The sequence below is a fragment of the Anguilla anguilla genome, chromosome 7, assembly GCF_013347855.1.
Source record: "Anguilla anguilla isolate fAngAng1 chromosome 7, fAngAng1.pri, whole genome shotgun sequence".
NCBI classification, from domain to species: Eukaryota; Metazoa; Chordata; class Actinopteri; order Anguilliformes; family Anguillidae; genus Anguilla; species Anguilla anguilla.
In genome coordinates this window covers 16235819-16262975 of record NC_049207.1, presented here as the reverse complement: position 1 = coordinate 16262975, position 27157 = coordinate 16235819, and the positions used below count along the sequence as shown (strand labels likewise).

General features: G+C 39.3%; 1 protein-coding gene across 5 annotated transcripts in view; it reads left to right on the top strand.

Moving 5' to 3' along the window:
- Positions 1 to 14920: 14920 nt before the first annotated feature.
- sox5 (SRY-box transcription factor 5) overlaps positions 14921 to 27157 on the top strand; it is a 169696-nt gene continuing 157459 nt past the window's right edge. For 3 of the 5 annotated variants that reach the window (XM_035427275.1, XM_035427273.1, XM_035427272.1), the window contains exon 1: positions 14921 to 15173. In XM_035427275.1, the coding sequence (XP_035283166.1) occupies positions 15139 to 15173 (35 nt within the window). In that variant the 5' untranslated portion in view covers positions 14921 to 15138. The remainder of the gene's footprint in view (positions 15174 to 27157) is intronic. The other 2 variants (XM_035427274.1, XM_035427271.1) reach the window with 1 other exon arrangement.

The window sequence follows — 27157 nt, the reverse complement described above, 5'->3', positions numbered from 1 at the left end:
ATGTATTAGGGAGTTACTCATCAGGGTGGAATGGTGGTGCAGTGAGCAGCAACGTCGCCTCACAGCAGGAAGGTACCGAGTCAGAATTCAGCTGAGGGCCTTTCTGTGTGGAGTTTGCAGGTTTTCTCGGTGTTTGTGTGTGTTTCCTCCCACAGGTCCAAAGACATGCAGGTTAGATTAGCTTGGGTCTACAAGGGATGAATGGTGTGAGGGCCCTGCAATGGATTGGTGAGCTGTCCAGGGTGTATTCCTGCCTTTCACCCAGTGTCTGATGGGAGATGCTCCAGTCCCCCTGTGACCCTGGCCAGGAGTAAACAGTTGAGAAAATGGATGGATGGAGTTACTCACTGGTGTGAGACACAGGTCTTGGTGTTGAGTAAGTTTCTCCCAGCTTTGTGATGTCCTTGTTCCTGCAGGTACTGTAGGAGTAAGTCACATAGCCATGGTGCTAAGAGGACCACTCAAGGCAGCCTGGGCATGCCTAGTGGCTAAGGGCATGCATACCAATGAGTGTTTCCATCTGCAAGCGCCCACAAAAAAATATACGTCTTTCACCACATACTGAGAGCTACTGCTGTGGAAAAAATACCTGACACAGTGTGTAAGACTTGTAGATGTGCTATTATTGCAGTTGTAGGGTATTACATGAAGGCATTGTAGTAAGAGCTGGTGAGGGTATTATTGCAGCAGAGTACGGTAACACTGTGCATGAGGTTATTGTAGTAGCACAATGTGCGAGGTTACTGTAGTACCCCAGCGTGTGAGTTCACTGTAGTAGCACAGTGTGCAAGGTTGTTGTCGTAACACAGTGTGTGTTTTTTGAATTAGCACAGTGTGTGAGGTTATTGCAGGAGCATATTGCGTGAACTTATTGAGGTTATTGTAGTAGCACAGTATGTAAATGGTAGTAACACTGTGTCTGAGGTTATTGTAACAGCACAACTCATGGTGCTAATGGTAGCAGCACACATGCGAATGCTACACAGCGCACTATTGTAGTAGTGCTGTGTGTTCAATTTATTTTCCCCTGTGTGAAGGATTCTGTCTTGGCTGTTTTTTTTAAGGTCCCTTACTGAGACCCCTGACTTTAGAAGAAGTACCTCACTATAAATAATATACACACTAGCCTGAGGCTCAAACTTGCTCCTCGCATACTTTGAAGAGCAGGTTGAAGCTCTATGCATTACTCCATTTCTCTCTTCCACTCTGCTCTCTTATTCAATGCTATTGAAAGAATACTGAAGGCAAAGCTGCATTCAACAGCGGTGTGTATTTCCAGCTCGCTATCTCTAAGGACTTCTACTGTTTGAAATGTGTCTTTAAGAGGAAAGTTAAGGCCACCACTCCTCTTTCAGGCAATGTGTGACAAAGCAATTTGCTGAGACTTCAGATCTTTTCACTCTCTTTGCATTTAAAGAGTGGCATGGTGTGGCGTGTTCTGCTAAAGCACTGGTTTTCAGTGAATTGAGGCTGTCTCCGAGCTGAAGCTTTAACAGCGGTGGCTGTGGCCAGCATTCAGTCATCAAATTGCCCAGGGTGGCATTCCAGAGGGCTGTTCCCATCCCTTTGTCCAAGAGCGACACCTATGGCCATTTGATGCCTGAAGCCTGCCTACAGCAGCCGTTCAGGAGGCGCACTCCTCCAAAACAATGGCTGTGGAGCTCTGCCAGTGGTCTGTAGAGTGAAACACATGTTTGGGACATCTTCTTTGTACTTGTCTACACTCTACTGAAGGAGGGCTTTGAAGAGCTAAGCTGGACAAATAATAAAAATCAACAAATAACCTTTTCAGATAGGGAGAATGAATGAAGATAAATATTTGCTTTAAATAATAATAATAATAATAATAATAATAATAAATTGGAAGCAAAACATTAATTAACCTTAACAGTTTGATGAACTGTAATGGTCCGCATTTTGAATTTACAGTGATCTGCACCTTTTGTATGAGTGTGTGAATGAATGGTCTGTGCCCTGCCATAGATTGGCGACCTGTCCAGGGTGTATTCCTGCCTCTCGCCCAGTGCATGCTGGAAAAGGCTCTAGCTCCCTCTGTGACCCTGCCCAGGAATAAGTCAGTATAGATAATAGATGAATGAATGGATGGATGGATGCACCCTTTGTTGTCTTTGTGCCAAGAAATATCTTTCTCCTGCCTGTGTGCCAGACATATTTCTGCTGTCTGTGCGTCAGATATCTTTCTGCCATCTGTGTGTCAGATACCTTCCCCCTGTCCATGTGTTAGAGGGACGTATTTCCTGTATGTGTGCAGAGTGATATGCCACCATTCTATGTGATCTCTACCTGCTCATTTGTACACCCCAGTTTTGAGGGCAACAGAACTTACAAAGGAAGTGACCTCAGTGTGAGGGATGTCTGGACTGAGAGCCCCTCTCTCTCATGCCCTGAGTGCCTCTTCCACAGCCCACTCTATCAAACCTGGAACTCCCACACATATCTCAGCCAGTCCCATTACAAACACTGTCCTTCTGTTCTGTCTGTCTCCTTGGGATAATTACCCACAGCCCATACAGTCATAATCTGAGTAACATCTGTAATCAGCAGTCACCCATCTCACTCTCCATGTTTTTTTTTTGACACTTTCAGAGAAAGAGGGGGAGAGAAAAAGTGACAGACAGAGAGAAAGAGTTTATGTGTGTGCGTATGAGAGAGAGAGAGAGAGAGAGAGAGGGAGAGAGACTGAGAGAGCTTATTACATAAGATTCTCCCCAGTCACAAGCATCAAACATGCATTATATCCATGCTAATCTGAAAAATGCCACTCATCTCCTTTCATAACAGATCTTGAAACCTTAGAAACCTTATCAACCAAAGAAGTCATTTGGTGATTAATGTGTGCAGTGCTTGGTTCTGCATAATGACATATTTTATAAATGATACTGAATAGTATCCTACAAGTCTCTAATACAGGTCTGGGTAAGTCACATATTTGACCTTTCTTGACCCTTCCATTCACAAAAGGTCAGCTGATCTATCTTGTTGACTGTCAATTCACTCATATTCCATCAGTGAGCAGTGGCTTGGAGGCCAGTCTTGCAGATTATAAATGTAAAGATGTCTTCAGCTGAGATAACCTGCTAAATGTCTCTTTGGACACAGTGCAGTGCCCTTGATAAAGATGGGCAAAGAATGCCATATACAAGTAACTATATAGGCTATATACTATATTTTATGCTCAAAAATAGGACTATTATTATATGAAATACTTGATAGCTGTTTATGAAATCCCTGTGAACATAACTTTTACATCATGCCTAATCTTTGATGTAAAGCTGTGTTATTGCCTGTTGTTGTAAAAAAAAAAAAAAAAGGATATAAGGTAGTAGAGGGTGAGCAAAGGATGAAGGATGAGATTGTCCAGATATATATGTGAGTCTGAAAGAGCTCAGGTTCTATGTTAGCTCCATGTGTTTGTTTCAGTTTGATCAGGTGATCAGAGTATTAGGTCTCCCAGGACCAGAAATAGCAGATATTTCCTGAGCGAGCAAAATAGAAGACAAAGAGTCCATTCACCAGAGGGCTTAGTAGGGAATAAACAGTCTCACTGTTTCAAATTTATACACAACGCAAAACCAAACTGACATGTACGCACACACATATGCGCTTGCGCACACACACACACACACACACACCTACACACACACACACACATAAAAACAGAAACACAAAACAGAAACACAATTTGTATCCGCAAGAGATTGGACAGCTTCCTTATTTTTAAATGCATTATTTTTACAATTTCCTTTTATTAAGTTACAATTTACACAATACAAATTATTTAAAGACTGGATTATCATTAAATCCATAGCCTGTCATGTCTTAAAATGGGAAATAAAGAAATTGCACAGTTGAGATATTCCAGTTCAATTTTTAGGCTGTTGAAATACACACATGTATAGAAAGGTGAGCATAGCTGAGCACTTCCTGCATAATTCTGTTAACATAGAAATTGTTTTTCTTTTTAAAACAATTAAACAATTGGCATGGTTTTCCAAAATCATTCATGCAAAAATCTAAACAACGAACCCTTTTTACCCAATGCATCTATGAAACAAAAAGGTAGTAATTAAATGTTTGTCAAAGCATTTGCTTAACTGCTGAAACAAAGTCAAATAACAACCCAGGTGCTAATAGTTGGCATTTGAACAAACAAGAAATGGAAATCAATGAACTAAAATTAATTTGTGCAATGATGTTTTTAAAACATAAACCAGCTCAGCAGGGTACATGAAACCTTTTGTGCATTTCAAGACAAGACAAGTTTTCATCCACATGACAATATCATCATTTTCCATTAACCTGTAAAATAATGTCCTGCCAAGCGAATCAATGTCTGTCATTGACATTGTTGAATTAGGCCTAATCTTTACACAAATATTCAAAATATTACTTACATTTATTATATTTACTTAAATGGTGTTTAATTATTTCAGTTACACGTTTGTAACCAAATATTTATTAATGAATAAATAGACATTATTACTGTAATTTTGAACCTCACAGCTATAGAAGAAATGCAATATTGTCGAGTGACAGTGATATTTAACATTCAGTATGAGCAGGAAATGCATATTTGTTATTCTTTATTTATTTGCACTTGGCACCTCATGTATGTACAGAGAGCTCAATATGTACGTGTCACAATGTACAGAGAGCTGAGCACGGTGTGTGTTGAAGCGCTGAGGGCATCATTTGTACTTCAGCGAGCTGAATTTACCCCACTGTACTGTGTCACTTCTGCATCTGATTGTGTTAACCTACATATCCCTGGTGCAAACCATGAAGAGGTTAATGGAATTATCACGAGGACAAAGCACCTTTTGAAAGAAATGATTCATCTTACAGCAGCAGGATGATAAAAATATGTCTTATAACCACTATTATATCCCTCTTTTGGCACTTTAAAAGACAGGGTTTTTTTCCAGAAATTCCTAAGCATTTGCTCTCAAGCGGCTTTCCCAAGAGCTGTATGATTCTGATAATGTTAGTGCAAAGGCTACAATCTGGCAGAACACTGTATTTTACTGGTCAAAAGGCTTCCAGCTTTAAAGGAAACTACACTCTGTTGGTTAAAAGGGTCTGGGTTTAAAGAAAACAAATATTACAGTTATAGATAAAAGCCGGAAAGCGGTGACTTCTGAGAAAGAAATTGGCAAAGCTCTTTTTGCCACTATTCAATTGGATTGCCTTTCAGTTAAAAAAAAGAAATTCACACTTGCGTTTACAACATTAAAACAGACCAGCTTTAAAAGCAACACCAGAAAGGCAATTTATATCCATTAAAAAGAGAAATGCATTTTCATATACCACTCTCTATCTATTCTAAATTATACCAAAACCTCTACTGCTGGCTCGGATTGGTATTCAGCTATGTATAAATAATAAAATAATTGGTTTTAAAAATAAAAGTGATCCAGGTACATCATTGTCATAGTCATAGCATCATACTATTGGGCAAGTGAGTCAATCAATTATTCAATACATCTTATATTTAAATACATTTTGTATTTCACTGTTTACAATCAGGTTGCATTTTTTTCACACCAGTATGGTTAAAAACTAGAAAACTGTTCTCTGACCCTTTAAAAGGACAGTTTGCTTCCCAGGTTTTTTGATTATTTTTAGTTTAAGTGTATTTGTTTGATTTTCCCAGACATGAAGGATATTTTTGATTCCTACATAAATTTCTGGCCGGTATAAGTTAGTTGGGCTTTTGTGTTACATTGTTTATAGAGGATGAACAAATACATTCTATTGTATTTATTCACAATTATTAACAAGGGTGTAATTTACGGGGGGATAGGGTCGTTACAACCCCCCCCCCCTTCCCAATAATATAACATGATAATGAGAAAACTAAACTTTCATGATGATAAATCTGAAACTGATGAGCAAGGCAGGTTGTTTCTCACAGAAGTCCCAGATGTCACAGATTCTCTGACTTTTTTCCACAATTTCCTCTGTTTTTAATGCTTTCTGTGATTTTTCAGCAGTTCTGGATAATTACTGCCAACCTTAACCTTATTATCCAGAACTGGTAAACCTTAAAGTTATTTGTGTAGTCCTATGCATTTTAACAATAGCCTATTGCCAAATTCAGGGAGAAACAAAGTGCAACAACGTATTCAGATTCTGGAATGTGCTGGGATCAAGATTTTCACCCTAACTCATTTATTTAACTCGTGTTTTTTTGTTTGTTTTTTTAACTACGGCTTGCCTAATACCTTTAGCCTGTAGTGCATGTAAAAAAGACACTAAAGTTGGAAGAAATATGGCAAAGATGTCAAAGAAAAAAGAGTTAGATAGGTGGATCCAAGTAAACATAATTGTGGCAAGAAGGTTATTCCCCGTGATAATTGAAAAGATGCTTAAGATTTCCAGGTGCAGTGTTCAGTATGTGCTCAGAACTCAGTATTCTAGCTAAGAGAGCCCCCAGAGTTCTGGAAAAAGGTCTCTTGAGCTGTTATACGGTCAATATCTGGTTCCATCGCCATTGAGATGTATCAACATCTTATTGCATACAACACTATGTCTTAATTGTGCACTTTGAAAGATAGTTTTCTGCCTGCGTACAGTATCTACTATGAGCTCCATAATGTTTTTTTTTTCTTGATCTTGGCACAATTTTAAATTTGTAATCAAACCGTTCACATGTGGTCAAATTAAAGATTCTCTGCTTATATTAAACAGTATTTTTTAATACAATTTGGTTTCACGATGTAGCCAAAGCTGCCGTTCCCAAAAAGATCTTAAAATCCATAATATTTATTGTCATATTAATGCTCACCATGAGAGGGTTAATGTAAGCTTAAAAAGATTATGTTTTATTGTAGTTTGACATGAACCAATCATAATATATAAGGGAAGACATCAAGTATTTATTGTATACTCCCCTGATCATTAGGTGTGCATGGGCCAGGAGAAGAAGGAGTATCCCTCCCCCTCTTAAGCCTACATAGAATTTGGCCTTGACTTTTTTGGGGATTTTTCTAGTTGGGAGTTGGTGTCTGAGTCTTCCATCTATGTCTGGCATTCTACATTTAATGACTGGTCTTAATAGAATATTCTGCATTCTGTTGGTTGTGGAATTTTGGTACTATTGGCATTGTTTTGGGATTACCTTGGCAGAGACAAGCAGTAGTTTAGTATCTTCTTTCATTCATTTCTTTTGTGACTTTAACTCTGTGTCTGCAACCTTCATTGTTTGTTAAGGTAAGTGAATCTCAATCTTCAGATTAGGTGTTGACTACTTGTTGTAATTTTAAAAATCTGTTCATTTTAACCTGGTTGTGAATTGTACCTTTTGATAAAGGTTGCTGAAACAGGCTACTCTGCCTTTCAATGAATTTGGCAATTGAAGTGATATCGTTGATAATAATTAACGAATGAAATTGAATAAATATATCTTACATGTTGGATAAGAGAGGAGTTCTAACTGTTGATGCACTTGTGCACTTACTTCTCACTGAATGAATAAAGGATATACTAATTAAAGGATAAAATCTCGGACAACTTGTAAGCCTCATCTCTGGTTGTAAACAGAATGCAAACCAGAAGTTAGAGAACACACAATCCTTCATTACAGTGTATGTACATGCTTATGTGTGGTCGTGTGTGTGCGTGTTGGTGTGTGTTTGTGTCTATGTGTGTTATGGGCCTGTACTTGAATAACAGCCCAGCTCTAGGATAATATATATGTATTTGTGTTTTTTTCTTTCTGCTACTGTGTTCAGTCCACAGAGGCGATGCTGTTCTTTTTCAGAAGAGGGTCATTGCCCACCCCCACCCCCCCATCTGTACCCAGCAGCTGCCGTCATAGTGCTTATGGGGATTAAAGACAATTCTCACACAATCTGCTGGAGCTTTCCACTCCCTCCGTTTTTAAAAGCTCCTGTTCTGCACTGTGAGGCCGAAGTGTGACACAGGACCTCCTGCCCCTCCCACTGCAACCCTCTGTCCCTGTCACTAACGCCTTCTGATCCTGTTACAGTGACCCTCCTGCTCCTCCCTCTGTGACCCTCTGTTCCAAACACCTCCTGCTCCTTCCACAGTTAGCTCCAATTTCCTATCTTGACAACTGCACTTCCTGTCACTGTAACATCCTGTTCCTTGTGGTGCCTCCTGCAGTTATCACTGTAACCTCCTACACCCCCCAATGTGGCTCTTTGTTCCTCCAGTTGAGACCTTCCATTCCTTTACAGGCACACCTCCTGTTCCTGTCACTGACAGTTCTTACTCCACCTATGGTGACCTCCCACTCCTCTAACTGTGCCCGTCGATTCCTGTTACGTATACCTCCTTTGCTTTTTACTGATGCTTCCTGCTCGTCTCATTCCAGGTAGTGTGTATCAGCATAAACACACTATGGAAGTTTTGGACAACGAAATCAAGCTATTTTGAGCAAGAATATAGCACCAAGTGCAATTACTCACAAGAGAAAAAATAAAAGATGCAAAATTTAGAAGGGAGTTTGGCAGTAGAGACAATGCACAGTAGTTATGCGACATTACAGTAACATTAACTATTGTGGCAGTATAACCCTTATCTAGCAGTGGGGTAGCATTACAGTAACTGTGGCAGTGCAGGGAGTAGCAGTAATATAATATTACAGATTGTGGCATTACAGCGAATGTGTAGCTGTAGCACAACCTTGATTAGTGTCACATCACAAGGAATGTGAGTAGAATAGTATAGTAATAGTATAGATGGCTTATCTACATATTCCTTGCAACCATAGACAAGGAATTCCATTTGGAATGTGTATCAGTAGAGTAGTAGTAGTGTAATATTAGGAATTGTGGCAGTGCAGGAAATGAAGTGGTGTAACCATGGGAAGTGTGACAGAACAAACTGTGTTATGTAAAATTAGACTTGTGTCAAAGGCCTGTAGGCACTAAGAGGTCTATAATCTACTCCTACACTCTTCCATACTACTACTATGCATGGTTTATACTGTCACACTCCCTGACGCTAAATCATTATGTGCTTCTACCTCTCACTGGGTGTTCTGCCATACCCTATACTGCTGCTGTACATAGGCTGATTCAATTATGACTTCAATGGTGTGTGCGTGCGTGCGTGCGTTTGCGCATTGATAAATAATTGATTTAGAAATATTTTCTCAAAACATTCTAAAACAGTCATCTGTAAAGGAGAGAGATATGCTGAGGGTATACATTTGCCTATTAAACGTCTCCGTGGTTAATATTAGCAGATGGGGAGTATCTGCAATTATGCTTTCTCTACAGAACGCTCACAGGTTTTTACAAGTCATCTCATCTGAAATATTTCGATAATGAATCATTGTGCGATCTTGCTCACTAAATTAACAGCCCTCTCTGTTTATGACCTGAAACATAACATTTCCGCATCTATTTTAATTATTAACCTAATCCAGAACTTCCAAGTTAGGTTTATTTTTGAAAATAAGTAGACTACAATAATGCGATCCAATCTAAATCAGTATTACCAGCGTTAAAGCCTTGACTTCAAAATTAAATGCGCTAATACTATGTCTTTTAGTTTTAGGAAACGAGAAAACATCTGTTTTCATTGTATAATGAATACTATATTCATTATGCTTTAAAAGTATGCACATCGACCGCGCGCTTAAAAAATAAATTTTGTATCAGTTCTGAAAAAAAACCCCGAGTTTTCGGAGGAGATTTTCAGTAACAGTTTAAGAGTCCTCGGAGGCTGATGGTAGAATCGCTCCGTGAAGACACCAACCAGTTCTTCAGCAGAAGGAACTCGAACAGGCTGTCTTGCTGACTGCTCGTCCTTCTGTCCGTCTCCGTCTTCCACTTAGAACAGCATCTCGTAACTCAGATAAGCTACCAACAAAATAATTGGGAATGGTAAAGGTTTGTAAACACCGTTTACCGACTGTCCGAATTATCGCTTGGCGAATCCGGATCACTCACACTATTTACAGTTTTGGATCACTCTTTCTCTGTGAATCACAAAGAGCCTATTACACGTAATCATACCACATTGTGGGCTAGCCAAACAACATGATTACGTACAAAAATCACACACACACACGTTTTAAGACGTGAAAACTGATTTATTTAGTCAGTTTAAATGTCCAATATAATACAAATTATTTTTGTATTTCAATGAATACTTTGATGCAATACTCCACGTTAATGGAGTAGGCCTAGTTCAAAACTTAGAGCGATACCGTGTCCGCCTCTGGCCTGGTTTCTCCACCTGCCCTACATTTGCTGTGGCGCACTGTGCAGGACATTCTTCACGCGCCCACAACTCCTGTTCTTAGTTTACTAATGATGAGAGTCTGGGAAAAGGGCATTGGAACAACCGCATAGTTCAGTATTCCGCTGAAATGCCATAATGAAACATCACTTGGTAATGTATTGTGTATGTGCTGATTGCAGAAGCGTTAAGTAGGACCTAGGAACCTACATGCAAAGGAACAAAGAAACAACAGTAAGGCATCTCATCTCACGCAAGTTGTGATTTTGCGGTTATTGAGGCTCTGTTACCTCGTCCTCTCCTTTCTGCTCCAGTGGCTGTGTGGTCATGTTCTTCACATCCAAATTTCGTTAAAATAACTGCCAAAATGATGTCACTTGCCGTTTCAGAGAAACTGCACACCGTTTTTCATTCTTAAGATTTCATATCTTGACTAGCCCAGTAATGGACTGCATAAATGCTACCAGCGTGGACAAGAAATTGTAGGTCGCTGAGATGTCCCCGGCAATGTAATAATTTAAAAGTGAAAGACAATAGTAGAGACATAAACTTTTTGGGGGCGGGGTGTTATACTTCAGTAATTGTAATTTAAATGTTGAAAGCGCGTGCATATGACTGTAGAAAACTATAGCCCATGCAAGGGCTCGATATAGACCAACAATAAAAAACAAAAGATACATTTAGAAAATCGGAGCGATTGAATGAGAACAAATAACCATACCACGTTTAGTTTCGTGTCTTATTTACAGTATGGCAGTTGTTTCTTGGGGAAATGTTTTTAACAGTGTTTTGGCCTTGAGATTTTAACCACAAACATCCTACTAAAGAAGAAAAAAAGCAGACACTGACACACACATTTGATATATATCAAAAAGATAGTCGAGTGCCCATTACGCACTAAGTTTGCTACTTGGATATTGGATAGGGATAAACTAAAACGCATAGTTCGATTGTTCTGCTATTGATCTGTACCGTCGCTAGAGGGCGGCTGCGTCCCTCGCCTACGATGGCTCTCGTAAGAGTTCTTTGTATTCCGTTCGGTAGCTTCGCGGACTTGCGCGTGGCACAGATTTCTCGATTTATGTTTTGAACGTTCATAAATTTTATTTCCAGACAAATTTTTTGCATCAGATGAATTAAGTGAGGTACCAGTAAAGTAAAGAGGGGGGTGGGGGTTATTTTATCAACGTGAGCGGTTTTTTCCTAGTTAATAAAATAGAAAATGAACATAAAACATTAACTGGAAACAAGTTTAAATAGATTTTTTTAAGTGTAAGACGTGAAAATGAACACATCTGCAAATAAATACATTCTGGAGTAAAAACTGATAATTGCAGACTATAAACCTTATTATATGATTCGATATAAATACGTTATGAATATCAATTCGAAGAAGTAACATGACTTTTTAAAATAAAATAAATTATATCAACAAAAATATTTTATAGTATTTTATCATATAAGACATAATGTATAGCCTACATTGTTCTTCTCTTATCGATTAAACAGATAAACGAAATGCACGTTAAATGAATAACTGCCTGTTATAGCACTCGCTACATAAACTAGAGTAAACAACACTGTTTTTAAATGACATTGAAAAAAATGCATGTAACATAAATTATGAGATTAGATTTTTATTTTTTGCCAGTCTAATTTCTTGAGCACTAAGAATCTACAAGACTTTCTAAAACACAAAATAAAAACAAGGTGTGTTGTTACTAAGGTAAATAGCCTACTGTTTACTAACGTAAATAAGCAAAACACAACAAAGCAAAGCATTATTCTGGGAATGAAATGAAAATTTTTTGATATGAATTCCTTTCAACAATCACACATGCCCTGACACAAAACAAACAAACAAATCAATAGCAATGCTAAAAGAACAGAATAGACTATAGGCTTGCCCACTAAACACGATTTCGTGACCAAAATGACCAGCAAATCATAAGAATTGTGCCATGTTCTTTGTTTTAGAACATTTATTTCTACCAGTGACGCGTGGAACAGTAACAGGAGACCTGGATGTATCTTTGCGCTCGTCCCGGTGTCCGTTAAGCTGTCTTGTCGCCCAGTCTGTAGGCTGAAGTAAGGATATTAGTACACCCGCCAAAGCTCTGCCGGGTGAGGATATCTACTTGTCGGGGTCTAGAAGAGGTTGCTGAGCAGATTTTTGTCATAGGCTGTAGCCTATATTTTTTAATTGATTTTATATGTGATATGAATATATGAATAAAAGCAAATGACAAGTAAATGGTGATTTGAGAGGTCTGACTGAACCAAAAATGTACTCATATTGCTTTACTCCCTTTACCCCATTTATAAGCCAGCGCTATAACTATATGACGTCTGTGTGTGTGTGTGTGCGCGCGTGTGCGCTTGTCAGGCTCCCCAACAAGCTGCCGTTGTTGTGACAAGTGTATGTGACGTGATGTAGAGAAATGCACGCGGACAGCATGCAGACACCAGATTTCACATCTGATCAATTCACTGTGTCCAACACAAACACGGTTTACATGATTTGGTATAAACATGACAATAATATATTTTCAATTAGAATCACTTTTAAATAGTTATATTTATTCTTTATGCGTTATTTACACTTATAATTGGCTACATGCCTGTTGTAAAACCAGAAATAGCCTAAATAGTATGGAGCTGAAGGGTTAAATGTGCAATAATAATAATAATAATAATAATAATAATAATAATAATAATAATAACAATAAAACAGGAATGCCGTAGCATATTAAAGCAATATTTAATTGTATTTTTTTATTATATACTAATTTGGCTTTTTTTTCATGTAAGGCTATTTCTTATACACTTTTGGGGGGGAAAAACCTATATATTAACTTTACACATTTTAAAAGATCAGAAATGGTAGGTGTGCCAATTGAGATGTAAACGACATGCCACTGCAGAAGAGAAAGTACTAGTCCAAATTAGAAAATGAGCACACTTCTGTCAGGGGAATTACGTTATCTTTGTTTTTGTATAATAAAATACGTCTTGATGAATTTGAAACCACTCAGTATTGGCAATTATACATGAACTATTGTAAGCAAAAAGTTTTTTTGGTAAGACAAGAGAGAGAAAACCAACTGAAAATTTTACAATCCTTTATTATTCAATACAGCCTATTAGCCCCCCCCCCCCCCCCCCATATGTCAAATAATGGATTACATTACATTTTCAGTACTCTGCTCATTATGTGAATGAATTACATAGGTCATAGTAAATGTTTGAATAGGCTAATAAAAACATCAAAGGGCCTAAATGGGAATGAATAACATGAGTGGTCTGCTCTATGCACACCTTAGTTTAAGTCTAAATTTATTCAGCCTTCATTATGCACCAATATATCTATGTTTAATAAATATATACGTGTACATTCAATTTCTGTATTATCTTAACATTATTACAAAGCATTTAAGATGTACGTTTGAAACACACGAATGCTGTTACCGTTATCACGTTAAATTAACTACAATCACGACACTGAATATCCTTTAATATAATATTAATATATTCATGAGCTTCTTGTCTGTGTGTGTGTGTGTGTGTGTGTGTGTGTGTGTGCGTGTGTTTGTGTGTGAACGTCTTGCTTTAATCTTCAATTGAGTTGTGTTATTTTAGAATTAGAGCGTCAGCGTTGGCAATTGCAGCAGAATATCGCTGAATATTCCATTGAAATGCACTTTTGATCCATCTCACTTGGGGTAGCATAGCAATGTTGTTTTCAGGTTAAACATGTTTGAGATAAACACGCGCATATAGTGTCATAAATGAACAGCGCGATAGAGACGTCTGAGTTAAGTCTCTGTCTTGGTGAGCTGAGGAGGCTCTGCACATGTGACAGGTGAATTAAAACAAACAAGCCGTTACTGTCGCGTGGGGAAAACAGTCCTGACTGCTGCGTTCTAATTATGTAGACAGGCGTGCACGAGCCGAGATTAACACCTGGACACCTCACGGAGCTACCGGCTCTAGGCGCAGGTAGCAAGGCGACGTTCATACAACGTGCATCACTTTTTACTTATTTCACAGTAGATTAAACGAACAACATATGTACCGCACACAGTTAGGGAGTTAAACGCTGACAAGGGAAAGGGGAATTCGGGATGACATCCCAGTTATTGCACTTGACATTTCAGAAGAGCCGCGCTTCATATGTGCTGTAAAAGCAACACCTGGGGGATTGCCTCCGTGGACAGCGCTCTGATTAGTCGGTAGTTAAGAGGCGTTCAAGAGCAGCTGAGGACAGAGGCGAATGAATAATAAAGTGTGTCAAACTTGACCTATGCGGTCACTCCATTTAGACGTCCCGTTATTTGACACATTTGTTCCTCACCTCGCGCTCTCTCTATGCGCGAGGGAGAAAAGTATTTGAAGTAACTCTGGAACAGAAGCTCGCGGTTGAGTCCAATAGAGATTTCTTCGTTTTTCGTGGCGCCACCAAGGTACTGTACCGTGAAAGGTGCATTTTGCTTTTACAGCTTTTGAATTTAGCTTAACACAGCCCCGTTACCGATCGCCTTTTACATCTCACAAGGCGGAGGACGGAAAATCCGGTGAACTGGGAGCACACACGAGGTTCCAAGAAGGATAGGCTATATAAAGCTAAGATAGGAATGTTTGCCACAAATTACACCAAAACGAAGAGCCCTGAACCCAAGGCAACAGTTCTTGGCTGAGAGCCCTTTTGAACACTATGAAATAAATTGAGTTCTCCTCCCCCTAGTCTTTGCCTTTTGTAATTTGCTCTCCCGTTGTTGTTTGTGTCTGAAGCCGCCTGATGACCAGCGCAGGGATTTCACCTCGTCCTTGACAGCAACACAAATCAACAGAAAAAAACCCCGACCTGTTTCCCTCTCACCGTATCGTTTTGGTTATTATCTAATGAAACAGGTAGAAGAAGCCATCAACAAGGTTTGGTAAGTGTCTGAAAGCATCTTTAAGTTTTAAGTACGGTGAATATTGTTTTTGTAAGATCACAGAGCATGTACACGGAGGGCAGCACTGGCTCGTGTCTCGTCGGTGCACGCGCCAGCTGCCTCCACAGATAGACTTCGGTGCAGGCTGTGCGCCCCGCGAGGCTAGCCGCTCTCTGCAAACCGATTTCCCCCTCAGATTCTCCAGACTTAGTACCCACAGGGGATTATAACAAGCACTAGACAACCTACAGTACAGTCGCCGATCCTTCTGTTTCTTTGGTAGATCTGTGTGATGTAGACAAACGGGAGTACCCGTTCAATAGGCTCTCGAGTTGCGTCAGTTTTCCCTGACGGAAAAAATGTTTAAGGGTTTTTTCCTCGACCAGTAAACACATTACGCGGTAGTAATAGACGACAACAGTGGCTTTCACATGGCTGCCAGTTATTATGTAGATTATCTCTTTGATTCGCTGACACATATTTAAGCAACTTTTGTGTAATTTTCCGCGACCTTTTAGATTGTGTAGCCTACTGCTCTTCTTTAATATTGACTATTTGTTATATTTTATACTTACAGAGTATTCGATAAAAATGAAGTTATTCAAATGGCATAAAATGCATTATTGCAACTATATGCTATTATTGCTACATTATCGTGTTTAAGTTTGCTTCGCGAGTTTTTGCTATAATTAGTTTTTGTTTTTGATAAAAGTCTGCATTCCTGACACATTTGGCCTTGGCGTAATGCTCCAGATGTTAGTCCGACAACCCATTGTTTTGTGTTCCTGTGTATCTTACATTTAAACTCAACTCGGCGTTTGTGTAATCTGTACCTTAGTCGGGTAATGCCTTGCCTTGCCTTACAGATGAAGAGTTTGGTGTTTAAAATGTGAATTCAATATCACGGCAATATCACTTGGAGAGGTAATGAGTTGACAGCGCTTAGCGGCGTACACTGTACTTGGCTGTTTTCACCGAGGTCTACAACTGAATAACACAGATAAAAAGTGAATTAAATTCTTTATTACTCAGAAAGGAGTGTTCATAAAAAATAAAAACATTTAGGTTACATTAACTTGGAACACAGTGATAAATTGGACTCTTGTTTGGTGCAATTCTGGCCAGGTTCAAGAAGTGGTGTAGGCTATCACACGTTTCCGAGCAGTAACGACGAACTGTGATAGCTACAGCTTTGGCTATTATTGAATCAAGCTCTCACTACTAAATGCGAAGTTCTTGGAAACTGCAGTCTTTTTTACGTATCTTTTTACAATTATGTGGCAAAGGCTTGAAGACCTTTGGCCTACAGCACTGTTTTAGAATGACAGTTTGTCAGTTGCAATACACTGACACTGAGGTGCATTGCTGTTACATGAAGAGGTAGTCATATTGCATAGTTCATTATAAGCAGAACAAAAACATGATAATTTCACAAAAATACTGAATTGCCTGCTGTCATACCATACTGTATTGTGTGTTTTATCTTCCAGCAGAGGCCTGTTAGAACTGCACAGTAAAATATTCAGTATTAAGTAAAGTGATACAATACATTTTACTCTGAAAGAGTCCATTTAACCCGTTTTGGAGTCATACGTTGTTGATTCATGATGTTGGATGACTGTTTAATTTATACCAAGTTAACTGGTGGGTCTATTTATTAATTTAGAGCTACAACATGGTTTTTAAGAGATAGCAAACGCATTGTTTACTGAGTGAGTTATTGGACTTGTTGCATTTGGTTTTGAACTGTCCTTTAAATTCCCTACTGAATGATACAATCAACATTTGATTGTTTTTATTAAATTATGTAATATTAACTCATGTGAAATTTTTTTTTGCTTGTTCCCTCAATTTTCTGCTTTTCATTATAGATAAATCACTTGTTCTATTTAACTCAGTTCCACTGTGAAGGGTCTAAAGCAGTGTCAGTTATTCTAATAAATATGTGCAGTTATTTAAGTAGGTTAACCGGCCAAAATTCTAAAAGTAAAAAAAAAGAGTCAGTGTAGTGTTCTGTATAGAATCAGGGAATGATTTACAGCCATGCCGAGAGACAGGGAAACATGGATTCAAGGATACACACACACATGCACACACACACATGCACACACATACATACAAACATGCATACACACAAACACATGTAGACATATGCACATGTACACATGCATGGGGATGCACACACATGCACATATTTTTGTGTACTTACAAACAGTCAGGACTCACAAACATGCGCAAACTTCAATGCCTGTTGACCCATTAAACACAGTTTGAATCTCAGCCATTAAAGAAAGGTCCTTTCCATCAAGAATCAAAAACATTGTCCCCATACATCATTTTAACTAAGCCCAATCAGGTAGTGAACCTGACTCATACAGTCCAGGCCTGTGTCACTATAAAACCTTTGGTCAATGAAAGTGTATACTTTCATGTGAATCATTGACCAATTATATCGTGGCAGCTTGTGTGGCTGCCGGTATGGTTCCATAGTACGAACATGCACCCGACTTTGGCTTGGTGGAAGCAATGCAGATTGGATTAGGTCCAGCAAAATATAAACTACTTACCTTGATCACCCTTGCCAATTGTGGCATTGGCCAGAGGCGCCTCAGATGATGCTTGGAGCATCAGTATCAGTACTGTATTAACATCTGAATGTGGACTATGAATGATAACTATTTTGGACAAGAAGGGGTATTCAGTGGGTGTTGATGTAGTCCAGAGATGTGTTAAGGAAACTTAATATTACAGGCAACATGATGATAAAGGCAACCCAACCCTATCTCTCCCCACTTTCGCCAAGGTCCTCTCCTAGCCCTCACCCCCCCACTTTCTCCTACACCTAGTAGAGTGAATAGAAATGTAGAGGCAGGTCTGTGGCTGTGCTGTTTTGTGTTTTAGAAAAGTGGAAAAAAAATTGTTCTGTCTCTTTGCTGTTGCCTTGCTCTCAGATAAGACAAATTCTCCATATAACTCTTGTCCATTAGTTCAGTACAGTTCTCTGCACAGCAGTCTAGCAACCCAAAAAGCTGTTGTGCTATTTATTTCCCAGGTGTGATCAAGCATGTGATACGTTATGTGTGTGTGTGTGTGTGTGTGTGTGTGTGTGTGTGTGTGTGCGTGTGTATGTGTGTATGTGTGTGTGTGTGAATCCAACCGCAGTCTCAATTTCTGACTGATCTCTCTGAAATGTTCTTTATTTTTATTGACTGTGTTGGATGGACAGATGTCTCAGTCTTTAATTGGCCTGTCTGAGGTATTCTGCTTGCTCATTGGTTATATTTGTGAGACAGCAACAACTTCAGTCTCTGATTGGTCTATGTGAACTATTCAAGGGTGAAGGTGGGGATGCTTGTATAAGAACAGTTCACTTTTCTGAGAGTGCTGCTGCTTTTACTTTTGCCTAATCCAATTTCATACAGTAGCTTTCCTGCCATCACGCCCGCTTGTTTAACACACAAGGTTCATCAGTCATACTAGCTGAGGAAAATGCAAAGGATCTCTTCTATGTGTGATGTCAGCAGTAGCATCCATGTTTGTATAAGATTAGAATGTATGTGTGATGTCAGATGCACCTGCCTCCACCAGACAATGTGAAGAGAGCACAGAGGGCAGTATTTTCTGTGCCGTGTTTGAGTGGTGCATGCTAGACCATTCAGGCCTCTATGGTAAAGTCTAACTGAAGCCTGACATTTAGCTTCAATCAGTGCTCACTACCACTGACCCACAAACTAATTACAAAAACCCCACACACAACTCATTACCCAAACCCCAACGTCTCATTATTGCAACCACACACCTGTGTCATTACTGCAACCCACGTATAACTAGGTTCCACAGACCCACTATCATTACCACAACCTCACACACAACAACCCCACATACTGTATGATTCACTATAACAGTCCCACACACTACTCATTACCACACATTGTTTACCCCACATGTTCTTCCCTGCCTTACTACCACATATGCCTTCATGTGAACAATTGGACCATAGTACCTGTTTAACAAAGCACTTTATCTTTATATAATTATGCATGTTTGCTTTGTTTAAACAAACTACATCAGTCAGATTCCATCTAAATCTGGGAGTTACAGAATCATTTCAACCATTGTAACATTTTAAATTCTTAGTCCACTGATCGCTAATCATCGATCATAATTTTAAGTATATTCCTTTCACAATGTAAAAGATTTTCATCCATGCAGATTCATTTGTCAGAAAGAAGAACTTTCCTTGGCCATAAACAATAAAGAAAGATGCTGTCATATCTCCTGCTCGTGCCTTTTCTGGATTAAATGGAAAATGCAATTATATTAATGACTATTTTAGCATCTGTAATTTGCGCTCTTCCTGAACTTGTTTCCTTTGAAATCTGTGCAGTCACACGTTTTCAGCATCGGAATGTACATTCAGGTGTCAGCTGCATTAGCCATTTAGCTATTTAATTTCTCTTCTATATTTTTTTCCCCCACCATGTTGAATGATTTATTTTTTAATGCAAAATTAACTGTTACATGTTACACGCTGTTCATGAAATTTCCAGGTAGCTTTCATTTATCAGGATCCCCTGTAAAGCCCCACCCACCCCCCTCCCCGCTTTTGTATTAGTTGATCTTATAATATGCCTGCAATTAATGTTTGTACCCTTTCAACTTAACATTTGTCAAAACAAAGAACTGTAGAACATCAAGAGTTTTAGCACAATTTCACAGTGGTGCCACCAGCTGTATTTACAGGACTTATTGATCTGGAACTCTTCTGCTAGCGGTTAACTTTCTCATGCAGCGTTCCTCTCTGATCGTTGCCTAACCAGAGTGTGATGTGCTTACGTTCAATGATTAAACAGCACTGCCAAAACATTACAGCAGAATGACATCATAATTCACTTCCAAGTACCTATGATGTATGCTGGGGCAATAGGTATTCCTAGCAGTCAGGACTGGCATGTTATAGGAGCATTAAGGCCCCTTTTAAGATGAGCACAAGCTTCTAATCTGTTTGATTGATCAGTTCGCTGATAAATGGAAAATGAGTATGGAGAATGCCGAATGGTTAGCTGACTCACCTCTAATTAACTAACGGATAAAAAAGCGGATCTTCCCCGAGATAAACGCTTCCGAATCCTTGCGGGTCACGAGGCAAAGATCGCCCAGTGAGTGTTTTGTCTTCCGTTTAATCAGAAGTGTAATTACAGGCACGGCAAACACAATCAAGAGATAGAGTCACTGTCTTTGGCGCATGCCATAACCTCAGAAGTATATTTCTTAATTCTACTGGATTAAGAGCACACGGTACAGATGTAAACACCGTAATGAAAACACACAGTAGATATCTTCTCCTTCTTTGCCACAATTGGCCCTGCCTGCAGCAGTCCCGTGTGCGACTCAGACAGGAATTCCAGGAGGAGTCCTAAATGCCCCCGCCCCCTCCCCCCCCACCAGTTCCTGCACCAGCACATGGTATTGTCTCACCACATCACAGAGTGGCTTCATTTAGAAAATGAGTACATTCTCTCTGACCTCGTCTTTTCATCAGCTTCCGTGGCATGTATTTCAGTCCCTTCCTGGGCTGATTTTACTAATTGGTGGCTCTGCTGGTTCAACACCGATTGCCTTTGATCATCTCAGATCATTACATTTACCTCATTAATCTGCTTGATGTGATTTTCTCCAAATTTAAGGGTCCTCATAAAATTGTATTAATAATACATCATATAAGCTAAAAATCCTTTGTGATTTCTCTCCCTCTGTGTTACTCTTTCTGATATTACTCTCTCTCTCTTTCTCTCTCTCTCTTTCTCTCTCTCTCTCACACACACATGCGCACATACACAGGCGGACACACACATATGCATGCATGCAGGCACTCGTGCACACACACATACATACATACAGACACCCAGATTGTATAATGCATTTGGCATATAGCTTACTGTTAATGAATGTCAGATCTGACCTGTCGGATCTTTCTGCCTGCATATCCCCCAGAATACACAGCATTATGAAACTGAGACCAACACAGCTCCTTCAGGACGTCTTCATAACACCCATCGCTGTCTCAATAAAATTTTGCTTTGTTTAGCCCACTTGGTGCAAATAAATTTGGGTGAAGAAAGAGTGGGTTCAAATACATACATCATTTTCAACAAAAATGTCAACAGGCACTATGTTATGCCACCCAAGTATGTATTTTCTTATACTATCAGCATTCACATTAAACATTAACAAAAATGTTCAGTTACAAATACAGTATTAGGTCTCCTCATGCAGTTCCCCTCTTGAAAAGTATATTCTGGAAAAAAAAAAATGACAGGAACGTATAGGGAAAGTATGCATAGCTCCCCAGAAGTTGTCATAGTCAAAATAATTTTTTCCACGTCCCATAGACGATACTTTTTCCATCCGCAGTTTATATAATTATTTTATGTATTTTATCCTGTGCACGGAGAGACACTCTGAAAAGCAGGTAGATAGATAAGAGTGTCACATTCTGACACAACCCTGCTTTTCTATCAGTGACCGAGGTAAAAATCATGGGGTGGCATTTACCACAATGATTAAGGCACTAGAACCTGGAACTAAAGGTCATGGTTTCAGTTTTGAATGGAACCTGTCATCCTTATAAAAACTATTTTAAAAATTCAGATTTAGGCATGAGTTACAATGTATAAAATTATTACTCAGACTTGGTAGGAGCCTCTCATCAGCTACTAAATAGAACTAAGTGAATTTTGTGGAAGTATAATCACATTCTATTTTAAAGCGATTTGAACAACTTTCTGAAGTTTAAAAAAATATTATTTCAGTTTTAGTGCATGTTTTTCATTGGCCTAAACAGTTTTTGTGTGCAACAAAGGATATTTTATAACCTGGCTGGTCATCAGAAACTTCTGTACATGTCTAAAATATATTTTTAGATATGACAATCAAAAACCTGAACTTAAATTGAAACATCGTAGAACTCCCAAAGGTTGATTTTAAAGTGAAATGCTGTGAAGGACAGTTGTGGAGGCTTGTTGTGATCCATGCGGCTGAACCCCATATGAGCTGCAGATGTCCTGTGCTTTGTGCGGTGCCGAACAATGGCCGCCTTTTCGTACGCCCCCCCTTTGAATATCAGGCTGCATTTACCTGGTGCAGCACAGTGATTGCATCCTCAGCGCTTCCCCTCATGGACAGATTCAATGCCTCAGATCTAACACAAGAGCCATTCTCTTTGTCATGAGCCATTCATTGTCTCTCAATCCTGCATAACTCTGCACATAATGACGTCTGCCGTCTATTGAAAAGATTGAATTTTCAGATCATTTTGTCTTTAGGCATCCCACTGTATTCTCTGTATGTGTGTCTAATATTGTTGTTTCTATTTGAATTGAGTCCGTCGTTGTATTATGATCATATAAATAATGGACTATTTGTATTCAGTTTCATTCACTCGAGCTGAGTGCAGTGTAATATATTGGGTGCCCATGTTTAGATTTGTTTTAGCATTTTTGCAATTTTGTCATTTCACTCTCCTGTGTGATGGAGACAAAGGAAAACATTTGGATGTTAGTGTCATTCCCAAGGACTTCTAGACCATTTCAACACATCTGCTGTATTCAGTTTTGTTTTCCTGCTGTTCTTCTGTTTGTGTGTGTGTGTGTGTCTGTGTGTGTGTATGTGTATGTGTATGTGTGTTTGTGTGTGTGTGGGTGTGCACGTGTACATGTATGTGTGTCTGTGTGTGTGTGTGTCTGTGTGTATGTGTATGTGTGTATATGTGTGTGTGTAGGTGTGCACGTGTACGTGTATGTGTGTCTGTGTGTGTGTGTGTATGTGTGTGCGTGTGTGTGTACCTGGTTAATTACATGCATGTGTTGGTGGCATTTTTGCAGACATGTTGCGAAGATGTTGGGCTGATATGACTCATAAAGGCGAAAATAGCGAACTAACTGCAAACCATTCAGAGGAAGAACACTGACATCACCTTGACCAGCAGTAGCAGGCCTGGGGTTCATGGGAATGATCCATGAAAATCTGCAAGTCAGATAATATTGAGCTATCTCCTCAAACATGGCTGCTTGTCTTTCAGTGGCCCAGTAGGCCCAGTTTTAATGGCAACAGATATGATAAGAAAAGCCAAAGCACAGGCAGTATGTTACTATTTGCTCATTTGAAACTAATCCAGCATAGTGTAATTTCCTGATTTGTGTTAATTTATGGTACCAGACAAACTGTGCGTGCTCACTTGTCAACCAAAAACTTTACATTTTGACTGTAATATTACTTTTTATCTAATGTTACATTTATATTGGACTCTATTCAATCATTTAATATTTTTGCAGCAAAACATTACAAGATGGCAGAAGTGTTACAGCACTTAATTCTGCCGTTTTGCTTTACAGTTGCTGTAATTGATTCAGTGCATGTAAACGATGTCTATTACTTGTTCTTCTGAAAAGCCATAAACTACCATCATTTATCTATTGTAACATAAGGGGAAAAGGACATTACATTGCAGGAGAAGGTATTATTGCATTGCATCGTTTCCCCCTGAGGTTTTCATTCAAAAACCAATCCTTTGAAATGATTGATGTTATATTTAAATATTTAGTATGTTAGTTTATATTTAATAAGTAATTTAATTGTGTATTTCCAGCTGACTAAAATTAAAAGAACATATTTTTTGATCATGCATTCGAGTTGCTCATAGTGTTTTGCTGGACAGTATGCCTAGAATGCACATTAACACCTCACATTGACACTGCCCATACCTACACTAGCTGCAGGCATTCTCTCTATTCTGGCCCTGTCTATGGATTTGAATTACTACCTACAATGCTGTTTGATTTAGGCTAAAGGGGAACCGTTTCCAAACCAAGCTGCTAATCGGCTCTTTCATAGATTATTGTTTAATGCTAGCCTGAAAATTCTGACAGAATATATTGAGAATAAGAAAGATTGTGCCTGAGCCTGGAGACACAAAAAGGTTGGGACTCCCTTGACCTTGTCTGTCACCCTTTTTAGAAACAGCACTTGTGTCACTTCCTTAAGCAGCCTTATATCCGCTTTTAACACGTGTGTCACCGGAGAGCGACGCAGAGGAGAGGGAGAATTTTTGCCGCCGCGTTTCAGTCCAACTGCAGTGGGCCCTCGGGGGCGGGGCTGCGGAGGGTGATGGTTTTGGTCTCCGGCGGCAGGTCTCTGTGGAGCCCTGAGGGTCCGTATGAAAAACAGGAAGAGGGCACTTAGAGATCAACAGCACTCAGCATGTCAGGGAAACACAACATCACCTTCTCCCACTCTGCTAAAGCCTTCAGAAAATCAGTTCTCTGATCCAATGGCAAAAAGCTGGAATTCCCGAACATGTTTGTTTTTTGTTTTTTTTGAAAGCATTGTTCAGATGCACTGAATATGGTTTTTCCTTTCAGAAAGAAATACTTTTCCTCTTGGGTTTGGTCAAAGTGAAGAGACCCTGGATACTGTGCACAGTTTCTGTTTTACATCAGGAATCGTTTGATAGCGTACAGCACCTTTTAACACAACTGCATAATACAGCATGCCGAATATCCAAGCTAGTGCCTTTAACACTGTCATTAGTACTGTCATTATGTGAACAATATTATATCTGTAGCTTGTGTGTGTGTATTGTATGTGTGCGTGTGTGTGTTTGTGCATGCGTGTGTGTACTGTATGAGTGTACAGTAAATATGATGTGTGTGCATGCATGTATGTATGTGTCTGTGTGTGTGGGTGTTTGTACTGTATGTGTGTATGAGTGTGTGTGCATGTGTGTCTGTGTGTGCGTGTGTGTGTACTGTGTGTGTGTACAGTGAATATGATGTGTGTGCATGCATGTATATGTGTGTGTGTGGTGGCTACAGGAGTGTTCACTCGTCACCAGGCTGTGTGTTCGCACTGAGCACGCTCCTGTCTGAGAGCCTCTCTCTGATCTTCCCTGTGCGTGCTTTTACTTTCAACATTTCCCCTTTCTTATGGAAAAGAGCCAATTAGAGTTGTGTCTGTTTGTTTAAAACAAAATGGCTTTTAATTAGTCTGATCAAAACCTCCTTCTGTCGGCCCCAGGATGCACTTTGTAGTTCCCCTCTAGATTGCAGATGGTTTTGATGCTGGATGATCGGACAGGAAGACAATCTGATGGGTTTTAATGAATGTTCTTACTTTGGCTGCCTTGCCATCTCCATTTCTTTTGTTGTGTTTATTATTCCCCTCCCCACCTCGTCAGTGTGCTGGCTGTCCTGTGTGGTCAGCAGTCACTTGGTTGGAAGGGGGGGGGGCTCTTTGTCCTGTGGTCAGCATTCACTAGCAGTGGTGAGTGGTCACTAGTAGATGGAGTAGAGCAGGGAAGGACTGGAATGTGTGTGGCCTGTGGTTGGTAGTCACCATTGGGTGATATCTGGGAGGGAGGGAGGGAGAGAGAGAGAGAGAGAGAGAGAGAGAGAGAGAGAGATTTGTTAATTAACTGATAGATCAGCCACTTTGTTACTGCATGAGTGGGATCACCCTATTTAATGCCTGCCATAGTTTTCATGACCAATGAAAATCATCCTGACCCATCATTCACTCATTGCCCCAAACCCCCCCCCCCCTCCCCCCCAAACCTCTGCCCCTATCCACCGAGACAATGCTTTTTGAACTGATGAATCAATTGTATTTGTTAAAATTTATATTATATATCTCTCTTCAGCTTTCAGAACCATCCAAGTGGTTAAAGCACTGTGGACAAATCTGTGGTGAAATATTATCAATTTGAGTTTAAATTTAGTTCTCCCTGTCCCCCCTTAACTTTAAAATTAAAATGCAAGCTACGTCTTGTGTCACCAAAGGGAAGTGATAATATTTATACAAACACCTCAGTCAGTAATTGGGAAAGCCATTTAAATGGTGAAGCCATTTAAAGCTAAAATAATTATAGTTATAAAAACTCGGGAAAACTTGATGTACTGTAAGACATTACAATTAACTCACAAATGTGACTGCAATTGTAGTGTAACATTAAAGCAGTATTTAAAACCATAGAAGCTTTCTATCAGCCATTGTTCATTAACATTAGGCTTTGCAATTAAAATTATTGGCCTGTAGTGTGATAGTATCATTTGGCTATCTTTACAGCATTGTTAGCATTATTTATTCACGTGGAGGCCTCCCTGCCCTCTAATAAGAACGTGGGTGTGCATATATTCGATCCAGGAAAGGTCAACAACACACCACAAAATATTCTGGAGACGAGAAAGGCCTACACTGAAAGCCTGAAAGCTTTTTTGTGCAGCAGCGCTCAGCAGAGCACATAACAAATGTATCATTATATTCCTGCCAAAAACACCTGTTGCCTTTATGGACTGTGTAACAAATAATGTTATTTCCCCTATTTGAAGATATGCAGGAAGTTTTGTCAGAGTCTCGCCTCCACTGCTGTCTCTGTTGAACCTGTAGCACTGTATAATTGAGAAGATAAAGTAGAGGCACTTAGAAGTCCAAGTTTAAGTCCAGCTAATTAATTTTATTGGAGAAATCTGGAGTGCTTATTTATGTTAAGACTTACTCGAGTAACTTTTTCGAAAGAAAATAATTATTTTCAATGCCACTATTTTTGTTATTTTTGTTATCTTTTCATCAAGAAAAAAAAATAATCATCTCTCTCTCAGTGGTCTATTTTGGAGGCCAGCCTTGTGGTGTCACACATACAAACTGTAACTCCAACCCCTCTTTGCAACTTCTGCATTTTAGTTCATAAAGCGATGTGCTGGCTTTGAATCTATTTATAAATGAATAAATGATTATTCTGAATGAATAGGGGGCAATAATTAGAGAGAACAAATATTTCACATTTGAAGCATACTCTCCCTTTAGTGCCTTAGCTCGGTTCCTTTGTGATGTGCTCTTAATCAAACAGAGACTCCTCCTCAACTCAAAAATTTCTGTTAGTGTCACATTTTATTTTCACAATATTATGGCGTGGTTTTCTGTAAAGTTTG